We start from the raw sequence: 12068 nt of genomic DNA, 5'->3' as shown, positions 1-12068 counted from the left end.
TTGTCTAACTTGTCTTTTGAGCTGGGCCCCTTTCCGTAGGGCCCTCTATGCCAGGCTGAATTGCATTCCTGATAATCTGTTAACACTAGAAGTTAATCAGGAACTTCCCTGGCTATTCAGTGGTTAGGACTCTGTTCTATCACTACCGAGGTGGGGGAACCGAGATCCTACAAGCCGTACAGCAGCAAAATAAAAACAAAAAACCACCACCAACAACAAAAGAATCTAATTGTGCTGGGCTGATGAGTTTCTCCCAAGATTAGCAGCAAAGGTCAGGAATCTAGTTTTATGATTGATATTTGGTAATCTCTGCCAGGGGATGATGAGGTCTCTCTGTTGGGTGAGATATGATAAAGATTGTTTGGTTTGTTAGTGCTTTTTGTTTGTCTGATTGTTTATTTGTGAGATAAGTCACTTTAAAATATTTTGTGCCTAATGGAAAGAAGAGCCCTTTGAGATCTGGACTGAGCAGTTTTGTGATTCAGTGTCTATTCGAATGACTAGTTGTACTACTGTTCTGCTAAAGTTGTAAAACTGAAGCTGCAAATTGTAAAATGAAAGACCACCTGTAGGCCTATAAATGAGAAAAGACTTTTTGTTTTGTTTTTAGAGGTTTTTTTTCTTTTTATTATTTTTTTTTACTTCTTTGAGAAAAGCCTGAAATCTCATTATTCCAGCTTGGAATATTTTCCTACCTCCTAAGAGTGTTAACAAATTAGATTATAAAAACTTTCAAATTAAAGGAGATTTGTTCTGATTGGTTTATAGGGACTAACAAGAGCTTACATAAATCCAATATTGCCCAAATTCCCAGAACACAAAGAAACTGAGCTTCTAATACTTTAAAAGGGTTAAAGAAAAAAAAAAAAAACCACTTCCTCATAGAAATGACTAACTCAGAGGCAATTTTATACAAAATCCAAGTTCACGTAATCGAGTAAGCTTTAATCCTTGGACAAGTCAGACTGATCTGAAAATTTTGTCTAAAATACCAACATGTCGTTTTCCAGATTTTCCAAATACAATATGTGTATATTTTAGTTTATTTGATATTTTCAGTTTGCTTTTATTTTCTCATGCACAAACATTCTAATACACAATATAGTCCTCTAACACTATTGCTCCTGGTATAGTTTCAATCACCTTTATTATAACTTTTACCAAAGTGACTAGGTTCTGCTTCAGAGAGCAAGAACATTGAGAACTGTCTATCACGAACAAATATTTTATCAAAACTTATAGGTTCCTGGACCCGATTGTGTGTGTGTGTGTGTGTGTGTGTGTGTGTAGATTTCCCCACAATAACGAGTAATGCTGGGTGTCCCATAATTCAGCTCAATTCTGACACTATGTACTCGGAGACAGCATGGGATCCCACAGATGAAAGGTTCAGACCTACAACCTCCCCCACCCTGCCCTTCTCTAAAGGCTGTTATCTGTGCTTCTGACTAACTGGCTACATTTTGGAGGTTCTTACAATCCACTCTTTCCTTGAGTTTGATTAATTTGCTAGAGAGGCTCACAGAATTGAGAGAGACATTTTACTCACTAGATGACTGGTTTATTACAAAAGGCTATAACTCAGGGACAGCCAGATGGAACAGACGCATAAGGTAACGCATGGGGTAAGGGCTTGGAGCTGCCATTTCCTCTCCAGGTGCTCTGCTTTCCCAGAAACTCTGTGGAGCCTAGAAGCTCTTTGAACCCAAAATCCTGTTGGGTTTTTATGGACACTTTATTACATAGGCATTACATAGGCCACCATTCCCAGGTGGCACTAGTGGTAAAGAACCCGCTTGCCAATGCAGGAGACATAAGAGACTCGGGTGCGATCTCTGGGTCGGGAAAATCCCTTGGAGGAGGAAATGGCAACCCACTCTCATATTCTGGCCTGGAGAATCCCATGGACAGAGGATCCCGGTGAGCTAAAGTCCACGTGGTCACAAAGGATCGGACATGACTGAAGCAAATTAGCATGTGTGATTGATTACATCATTGGTCATTGCCAAATCAATTCAACCTCCAGCTCCTCACTCTCTCCCAGAAATCAGATTGGGATTGAAAGTTCCCAACCCTCCAACCACACGGTTGATTCCTCTGGTGACCAGCTCCCATCTTTAGGTGATTCAAAAAGACAGTCCAAAAGTCACTTCATTGACATAACGAATTTGTTATGTCAACAATAAATACAACATATTTATTACTCTCAGTCACTTAGAAATTCCAAGGGAGCATCACCAACTCAATGGACATGAATTTGAGCAAACTGGGAGACAGTGGAGGACAGAGGAGCCTGGCGTGCTGCATTCCACAGGGTCACAAAGAGTCAGATACAACTTAGTGACTAAACAACAACAAACATTACAGAACCTAATTACTGTTGCTATCAAAAAATTTGTCAGAATTATACTTCGGTTTAATTAAACACATTAAATTTTATGTTTGTCTTAATCTTTCTTTTTTCAAAACAGCTTTGTTGATACCATACAACTAACACATTTAATGCATATGATTTAATGGTTTATGGTTTTGGTATATTGCAATATTAATTTTTTAATTGCAGTAAAAAGAATACAAAAATGCTAATTTGAACAGATATATGCACTCCTGTGTTCATTGCAACATTTTTTACAAAAACCAAGACCTGAAAACAATCTGAGTGTCCATCAACAGATGAATGGATAAAAAGATGCAGTAACTATATACAGTAGAATATTACTCAGTCATAAAAAGATGAAATTTTGCCATTTGTGACAACACGGATAGACCTTAAGGTATTTTTCTAAATGAAATAAGCCAGACAGAGAATGACAAATACCATTAGACTGCACTCATTTGTGAAATATAAAAAGCAAACATGCTCCAAATAAATGAATAGACCAAAGCAAGCAAAAACAAACATGCTGATACAGAGAACAGAAGAGTGATTTCAACAGGGAGCAGGGGTAGGGACAGGAGGGAGGGAGGAATGGGTAAAGGGGATCAACTATGGTGACTGATGAAAACTAAATTTTTGGTGGTGAGTATAATGTAGTGTATATAGAAGTAGAAGTATAATATTGTACACATGAAGCTTGTATGTTATAAACCAGTTACCTCAATAAAAAATAATATTTTAAAAATGTCCTTGATTGATCTGAAAAAATTATACAATATATGTAACATAAAAATTGCCATTTTAGCCATTTTTAAATGTACAATTCAGTGGCATTAATTGCATTCACCATGTTGTTTGATTATCAGCATTAATTATTTCCAAAATTTTTCATGACCCCAAATAGAATCTTTGTGATCACTAAACAGTAACTCCCCCATCCAACCCATGCTCCAGCTCAGGTAACCTCTAGTCTACTTTCTGTCTGTTTGAATTTGACCATTCTAGATATTTCATGTCAGTAGCATTATGCAATACTTGACCTTTTGTGCCCTGGTTCTTCTGTTTATAATGTTTTCAAGGTTTATTCATGTTGTAGCACGTGTCAGGATTTCATTTTTTATGGCTGAATAATATTCCATTGTTTGATAGATCTCATTGGTTATCCATTTATCTGTTGATGGACACTTGGGTTGTTCCATCTTTGGGGTATTGTGAATATTGCTGCTGTGAACGTTGGTGTACAAATCCTGTTTTTCTTCATCTTAAGCATTATATGAAAGTGATATCAGCATGAGTTCAATAATGAGTGTCGGTCCTTCTTTACACCAGTACAAAATTGGAAAAATCTGTTGTGCAGTCACACCCATTCCTGGAACATCATCTTCAAGAATATATCTCATTCAATCCTACAAACCGGATTAAGGAGCAAGGGTTTCAATTCACATGTGGAATCAAATCCCACAAAGCCCTCCCAGGAACCTGAAATGGCATCTTATATGTTCTACTGTTTACAGCATTGCAGCCCTTCAGATAGGAAGGAAGGCCCTTCCTATGGTTTGGTAAGCCAAACCTCAGCTGATTTGGGAAATCTTAAAGAGAAAGGACTCACTGTCTTTATAGTACTATAGGTAAAACATGGTGGAAATAATTTGGGGGGTGTGTTTCCTAGCCATAAGATTGAAGGGCAAATAATGAAAGTTTTTAAAAGTTTAATCCTAGATTCCTTATGAAATCTCTGGACAAAGGTTACATCTGGCTTTAGTACCTGCTCATCACCATGTCGCTCGAGCTCTGCTGACCAGGCTATGAGAAGACTTACTGCTTGATGTACATGAATCAGGCCAAACAACGTGAGGCCAGGCTTACTTTGTGATCAAGAATAATCTTTGGTAGAATACTTATGATCATAACAGGGGACTATTAAGAAAAATTGTATAAAACTGGTAATAAGGCAAAAGGATCACTACATGTTCCTTCTTTTGAAGTTTTAAAAAAACTTATGTTGAAATAACTCAATTTTCAGAACAGTTTCAATGATAATACAGAGTGTTCCCATATATACCTGTCACTCAGAATCTCACATCTTATGTAACCATGTGCTTTACTTTTCTTAGTTTTTGAAAGTTAATACTTTATTCATTTAAGATATAATGTCAAAAAGCCCAGTTCTTCCTTAAACTTTTATTTCATATGCTGATTATTTGATTCTTCAAAGAAATAATTTCTATTAGTTTATATTTATATGTTCAACATAGTTCAGCATGTTTATATTCAGTTGTGTTCAACTCTTTGGGACCCCATGGACTACAGCACACCAGGTCCCTGTCCTTCACCATCTCCTGGAGCTTGTCAAACTCATGCCCGTTGAGTCAGTGATGCCATTCAACCATCTCATCCTCTGCCACCCTCTTCTCCATTTGCCTTCAATCTTTCCCACCATCAGGGTCTTTTCTAATGAGTCAGCTCTTTGCATCAGGTAGCCAAAGTATTGGAGCTTCAGCTTCAGCATTAGTCCTTACAGTGAATATTCAGGACTGATTTCGTTTAGGATTGACTGGTTTGATTTCCTTGCAGTCCAAAGGACTCTCAAGAGTCTTCTCCAATATCACAATTCAAAAGCATCAGTTCTTCAGAGTTCAGCTTCTTTATGGTCCAACTCTCACATCCATGCATAACTACTGGAAAAACCTTGACTAGATGGACCTTTGTTGGCAAAGTGATGTCTCTACTTTTTAATACACTGTCTAGGTTTGTCATAGTTTTTCCTCCAAGGAGCAAGCATCTTTTAATTTCATGGCTGCAATCACCATCTGCAGTGATTTTAGAGCCCAAAAAAATAAAGTCTGACACTGTTTCCACTGTTTCCCCATCTATTTCCCATGAAGTAATGGGACCAGATGCCATGATCTTTGTTTTCTGAATGTTGAGTTTTAAGCCAACTTTTTCACTCTCCTCTTTGACTTTCATCAAGAGGCTCTTTAGTTCCTCTTCACTTTCTGCCATCAGAGTGGTGTCATCTGCATATCTGAGGTTACTGATATTTCTCCCGGCAATCTTGATTTCAGCTTGTGTTTCTTCCAGTCCAGCATTTCTTATGATGTACTCTGCATATAAGTTAAACAAACAGGGTGACAATATACAGCCTTGATGTACTCCTTTTTCTATTTGGAACCAGTCTGTTGTTCCATGTCCAGTTCTAACTGTTGCTTCCTGACCTGCATATAGGTTTCTTAAGAGGCAGATCAGGTGGTCTGGTATTCCCAACTCTTTCAGAATTTTCCATAGTTTATTGTGATCCACACAGTCAAAGGCTTTGGCATAGTCAATAAAGCAGAAATAGATGTTTTTCTGGAATTGTCTTGCTTTTTCGATGATCCAGCGGATGTTGGCAATTTGATCTCTGGTTCCTCTGCCTTTTCTAAAACCAGCTTGAACATCAGGAAGTTCACGGTTCATGTATTGCTGAAGCCTGGCTTGGAGAATTTTGAGCATTACTTTAGCAGCGTGTGAGATAAGTACAATCGTGCGGTAGTTTGAGCATTCTTTGGCATTGACTATCTCCCAGAGTTTACTCAAATTCTTGCCCATTGAGACGGTGATGCTATCTAGCCATCTTATCCTCTGCTGCCTCCTCCTTTTGCCTTCAACTACCATTCTGTTTCTATGAATTCAGCCTTTTTAGATTTCACACATAAGTGAGATCTTATAGTATTTGTCTTTCTCTGTCTGATTTATTTCATTAGTAGAAATACTCTAAGGTCCTTCCGTGTTGTTGCAAGTGGCAGGATTGCCTTAGTTTTTATGGTTTCCATAAAGTGGCTTCCATGTCTTGGTTATTGTGAATAATGTTGCCATGAACATGGGAATGCAGGTATCTCTTTAAGAAACTGAATTCATTTCCTTCAGATATATACCCAGGAAAGGACCTTTTGGTAATATGGTAGCTCTATTTTTTTTTTTTTTTTTTAGGAACTTCCATACTGTTTTCCATAGTAGGCTGTACCAATTTACAGTCTCTCCAACAGTGCACAAGGATTCCTCTGTCTCCACATTCTCATCAACACCTGTTACCTTTGTCTTGATGGTGGCAGCCATTCTGACAGGTGTGAAGTGATGTCTCATTGGGGTTTTGATTTTCATTTCCCTGATGATTAGTGATGTGAAGCATCTTTTCATATACCTGTTGCCCTTTTTTAATGTATTCTTTGGAAAAATGTCTATTTGAGTCCTCCACTCATTTTTTTCAATTGGTTATTTGGTTTTTTGCTGTTGAGTTGTATGAATTCTTTATGTTTGGATATTAATCCTTTATCGATCATAGATGATTTACAAGTATTTTCTCCTGTTTCATAGGTTGCCTTTTCATTTTGTAGAAGCTTTTCAGTTTTAAAAAAGTCTCAACTGCTTATTTTTGATTTTGTTGTCATATTTAAAAAAATGTTATGTAGACCAATGGCAAGGAGTTTTCCCCTATGTATTCTTCTAGGTGTTTGACAATTTCAGGTCTTACTTTAAGTCTTTTTTTCTTTTTCAATAAAGTTTTTTATTTTATTTATTTTCGGCTACACTGGATCTTCGTTGCTGTGTGTGCTTTTCTCTAGTTATGATAAGAGGGGGCTACTCTCTAGCTGACTGTATGGGGTTCTCATTGCAGTGGCTTCTCTTCTTATAGAGCACGGACTCTAGAGTGCAAGCCTGGTAGCGGAGCACTGGCTTAGCTGCCCTGAGGCATGTGGGATCTTTCCGGACCAGCGATGGAACCTGTGTCTCCTGCATTGACAAGCAGATTCTTAACCACTGGACCACCAGGGAATTCCTTACTTACTTACATGTAAGGAATGTAAGTCTTGAATTCACTCAGTTAATTTTTGTGAGTGGTGTAAGAGAGGGGTCCAGTTTCACTCTTTTACATGTAGATATTCAGTTCTCTTAACACTCTATTAAAGAGACTCCCCCCTGCCTATTGTGTGTTCTTGTTGCCCTTGTCAAAGATCAATTGACCTATACGTGTAGGTTTATTTCTGGGCTCTTGATTCAGTTCTATTTGTCTATGTGTCTATTTTTATGCTAGTGCCATACTATCCTGATAATATAGCTTTGTAATATAGTTTGAAATTGGAAAGTATTTTGCCTCCAACTTTGTTCTTCTTTCTCAGGATTGCTTGTTTATTTGGGGGTCTTTTGTGGTTCCATATGAATTTTAGGATTGTTTTTTTTATTTCTGGGAAAAGTGTCATTGGAATTTTAGTAGGGATTGCATTGACTTTATAGATGGCTTTAGCTAGTATGAATATTTTGACAATATTAATTTTTCCAATCTATGAACACGAGATATTATTCTCTTTATTTGTGTCTTCAATTTATTCCATCAATGTCTTATAGTTTTCATTATCCAAGTCTTTTGTCCCCTCTTAATTAAATTTATTATTTATTGTTTTTGGTGCTATTGTAAATGAGGTTGTTTTCTTAATTTCTCTTTCTGAAAATTTGCTGTTAGTGTATGGAAACTCAACTGATTTTTGTATGTCAAGTTTGTATTCTGCAACATTACTGAATTATTTTATCCTAACAGATTTTTGGTGGCATTGCTGTTGATTTCTTCCTTGACTCACTGATTGTTCAGAAGTGTGTTGTTTAATTTCCATATATTTGTGAAATCTTCAGTCTTCCTCCTGTTACTGACTCCTAGTTTCAGACTATTATGGTTGGAAAAGATACTTGGTATGATCTCAGTCTATTTAACTTTGCTAAGACCTGTTTGTGACTTGATATATGATCTATTCTGGAGGAGGTTCAGTGTGTGCTTGAGAAGAATTGTATTCTGTTTTGTTGCATAGAATGTAATATATCAGTTCTTTTTGTTCAAAAGTGTGGTTCAAGTCCAATGTTTCCCTGTTGATTTTTAGTCTGGTAATTTATCCATTGTTAAAAATGGGGAACTGCCTCCTACTATTATTTTATTGTTGCATATTACCTTTATTAAATTAAATATCTGTTAATTTGCCCAATATATTTAGGTGCTCTTATTGGGTGCATTTATTTACAATCGTTTTACCCTCTTGCTTCATTGATCCTTTTATCATTATATAGCGACCTCTTTGTCTCATAACATTTTTTACTTAGTCTATTTTTCTGATATAGTTTAGCTCACCTGCTCTCCTTCTGGTTTCCATTTGCATGGGATGTATTCTTTCATCTTTTTACTTTCAGACTATGTGTGTCTGTAAAGCTGAAGTGAGTCTCTATTAGGCAGCTTATAGTTGGGTCTTATTTTTTATCCATCCAGCCACTCTGTCTTTTGCTTGGAGAATTGAATACACTTACATTCAAGGTAATTATTGATAGATAAAAACTTACTATTGCCATCTTGTTAATTGTTTTCTGGATATTTTACAGTTCCATTTTTCCTTTCTTTTTTTCTTGTTGTCTTCCTTTGTGGTTTGATGATCTTCCATAGTGGTATGCCTCAATTCCTTTCTTTTTAACTATTATGGGTTTTTATTTTGTGATTACCATGAGGCTTACATAAAACAACATATAGTTATTAATATAGCAATTTTATTTAAGCTGATAACTGATCACATACAAAACCTCTACTTTTTTATTGCTCCCCCATTTTATGATTTTAATGTCACAATTTACATCTTTTTATATTGTATATGTGTTAAAACTATTATAACTATAGTTATATTTAACACTTTTGTCCTTTAACATTTATACTAGAGTTAAATGGATAACACTTTACCATATCACAATAGTATTCTGAATTTGATTATATACTTACTTTTATCAGTGAACTTTATACTTTTCAATGTTTTCATGTTACTAATTACTGTCCTTTCATTCCAGGTTGAAGAACTCCCAGTTCTTAGAACAAGTAGGTCTAGTGGTGTGAACAGCTTTTGTTTGTCTGGGAAAGTCTTTATCGCCCTTTCATTTCTAAAGGACGAGTTTGCCCGCTAAAGTATTCTTAGCTGAGCAGTTTTTTATTATTATTGTTCTTAGGTGGAAAGTTGTTTTTTTTTTTTTCTTTTAGCACTTTGTACATATCACTCTATGATCTTCTTTTTTGCAAGGTTTCTGCTGAGAACTTCACTGATAGCCTTATGGGGGTTCACTTGCATGAGATGAGTTAAATAATTTTTTTTTCTGCTTTCAAAATTCTCTGTTTTTCTTTTTTGACAGTTTTATTATAATGTGCCTCAGTGAGGTCTTCTCTGAGTTGAATCTATATGGGGACCTATGAGCTTCGTGTATCTAGATGTCCATATCTCCTTCCAGATTTGGGAATTTTTCAGCTCCTTTAAATAAGCATTCAGCCCTTTTCTCAGTCTCTTCTCTTTCTGGGACTCTTATAATGCAAATATAGTAAGTCCCCTACATATGAATGAGTTCCTCTCTGAGAGCATGTTCATAAGTTCAATTTGCTTGTAAGTCCAACAAAGTCAGCCTAGGTATCCAGCTAACACAACTGACATATAGTACTGCATTTTAATAGATGTATAATACTCTTCAGAATATTATATATATAACATACAATAATAATAATATACAAAAATAATATATAAAAATAACATACAGTAATATATAAAAGTAAACAAGTAATATATAAAAATAAACACAAAAATAAAGAAAATATTTTAAATCTTACAGTATAGTACCTTGAAAAGTACAGTAAGTACAACAGCTGGCATCAGGGGCTGGCATTGAGTCAACAGGTAAGTTGCTGATTGGAGGAGGAGGAGAAGTAGGAGATGGCAGAGCTAAAGGACTGTCAGCAATGGGAGAAAGAGGGCAAGTTGCAATTTCACTCAAGCCTGATGTTGATAGAACGCATATGTGCATCGTTGAAAGTTTTCAACTTGAAGGTTCATGTGTATGAGTCTTACTGTATTGTTTGCATATATGACATATTGTATCATATAATTCATGTAGGCTTTCTTCACTCTTTTTTTGTTTGGTAAGAATGTTCAAGACTGTTCTTTGTTCTCCTCTAGCTGGATAATTTCAAATATCCTGTCCTGTCCTTAACATGTTCTTCCTTTTGCTGTATCCTGTCTGCTGTTTATGCTCTCTGTTTATTGCATTTTCCATTTCATTTATTGTGTTCTTTACCTCCTGAATTTGTTTGGTGCTTTTTTTTTTAAAGTTCCTATCTCTCTATTGAACTATTTTTCAATATTTCAATATTCAATGATTCTACTGATTATTTTGTTCATGTCTTGGTTTCCTGGTTTCATTGAATTGTCTTTTTTGATATTTACTTATAGCTCACCAAATTTCCTTAAAACAGCTATTTTGAATTCCTTATTGGACAAATTGCAGATATTCATTTCTCTGAGGTTGGTTACTAAAAAAAAATTTTTTCTTTTGTGGTGTCATGTTTCCTTGATTGTTTGCATAACTTGAAGCCTTGCATTGCTATCTTCCCACTTGAAGTGGCAATCACTGATTTCATTCTTAGTGACTGGCTTCCGGGTAGAAATATTTTCTGTCACCCCTGCTAGGCATTCTGGGGCTTTCTCAGACCTTTTCTAAGCGTACACTGCTCCATACTTGTCCCCTCTTGTGGTAGAATCCTTAGCTTGCATACTTTCTCGGTAATGGTACTGAATGCTTCAGTTTGTGATTTCTCCCAGGCCTACAGAGTTGGACTGGCTTTCTCAGTGTGCTTGCTTTGTTGTTGCTCAGTTGCTCAGTCATGTGTGACTCTTTGCCACCCCATGGACTGCAGCACACCAGGCTTTCCTGTCCTTCACCATCTCCCGGAGCTTGCTCAAACTCATGTCCATTGAGTCGGTGATGCCATCCAACCATCTCATCCTCTCTTGTCCCCCTCTCCGCCTGCCTTTAATCTTTCCCAGCATCAGGATCCTTTCCATTGGGAAGAGTCAGCTCTTCCCATCAGGTGGCCAAAGTGTTGGAGCTTCAGCTTTGGCATCAGTCTTTCCAGTATTCAGAACTGATTTCCTTTAGGACTAACTGGTTTGATCTCCTTGCTGTCCAAGGGACTCTCAATGTTCTTCTCCAGCACCACAGCTCAAAAGCATCAATTCTTTGGTGCTCAGCCTTCTTTATGGTCCAATTCTCACATTCATACATGACTATTGGAAAAACCAGAGCTTTGGCTATATGGACCTTTGTTGGCAAAGTAATGTCTCTATTTTTTAATAAGCTGTCAGGTTTGCCATAGCTTTTCTTCCAAGGAATAAGCATCTTTTAATTTCATGGCTGCAGTCACCATCTCCAGTGATTTTGGAGCACAAGAAAATAAAGTCTGTCACTGTTTCCATTGTTTCCCCATCTATTTGCCATGAAATGATGGGACCAGATGCCCTGATCTTAATTTTCTGAATGTTCAGTTTTAAGCCAACTTTTTCACTCTCCTCTTTCACTCTCATCAAGAGGCTCTGTAGTTCCTCTTCAGTTCAGTTCAGTCGCTCAGTTGTGTCCAACTTTTTGCGACCCCATGGACTGCAGTGGGCCAGGCTTCCTTGTCCATCACCAACTCCCAGAGCTTGCTCAAACTCATGTCCATCGAGTCAGTGATGCCATTCAACCATCTTCTCCTCTGTTGGCCCCTTCTCTTCCTGCCTTCAATCTTTCTCAGCAACAGAGTCTTTTCCAATGAGTCTGTTCTTCGCATCAGGTGGCCAAAGTACTGGAGTTTCAGCTTCAGCATCAGTCCTTC

The 12068-nt window shown here is 36.9% G+C and overlaps 1 protein-coding gene across 6 annotated transcripts in view; it reads left to right on the top strand.

The window, feature by feature from the left end:
* Positions 1-12068, top strand: part of LOC133244688 (Krueppel-like factor 17) — a 103252-nt gene that overhangs the window by 66004 nt on the left and 25180 nt on the right. For 2 of the 6 annotated variants that reach the window (XM_061412207.1, XM_061412208.1), the window contains exons 2-3: positions 7050-7217; positions 9227-9254. The exons of the other annotated variants lie outside the window; for them this stretch is intronic. In XM_061412207.1, coding sequence (XP_061268191.1) covers positions 7216-7217; positions 9227-9254 — 30 coding nt within the window. In that variant the 5' untranslated portion in view covers positions 7050-7215. The remainder of the gene's footprint in view (positions 1-7049; positions 7218-9226; positions 9255-12068) is intronic. 6 annotated transcript variants of the gene reach the window in all.

Source organism: Bos javanicus, chromosome 3, assembly GCF_032452875.1.
Source record: "Bos javanicus breed banteng chromosome 3, ARS-OSU_banteng_1.0, whole genome shotgun sequence".
NCBI classification, from domain to species: domain Eukaryota; kingdom Metazoa; phylum Chordata; class Mammalia; order Artiodactyla; family Bovidae; genus Bos; species Bos javanicus.
Note: the sequence above shows the minus strand (reverse complement) of the source record. Positions and strands in the feature narration are given on the sequence as shown.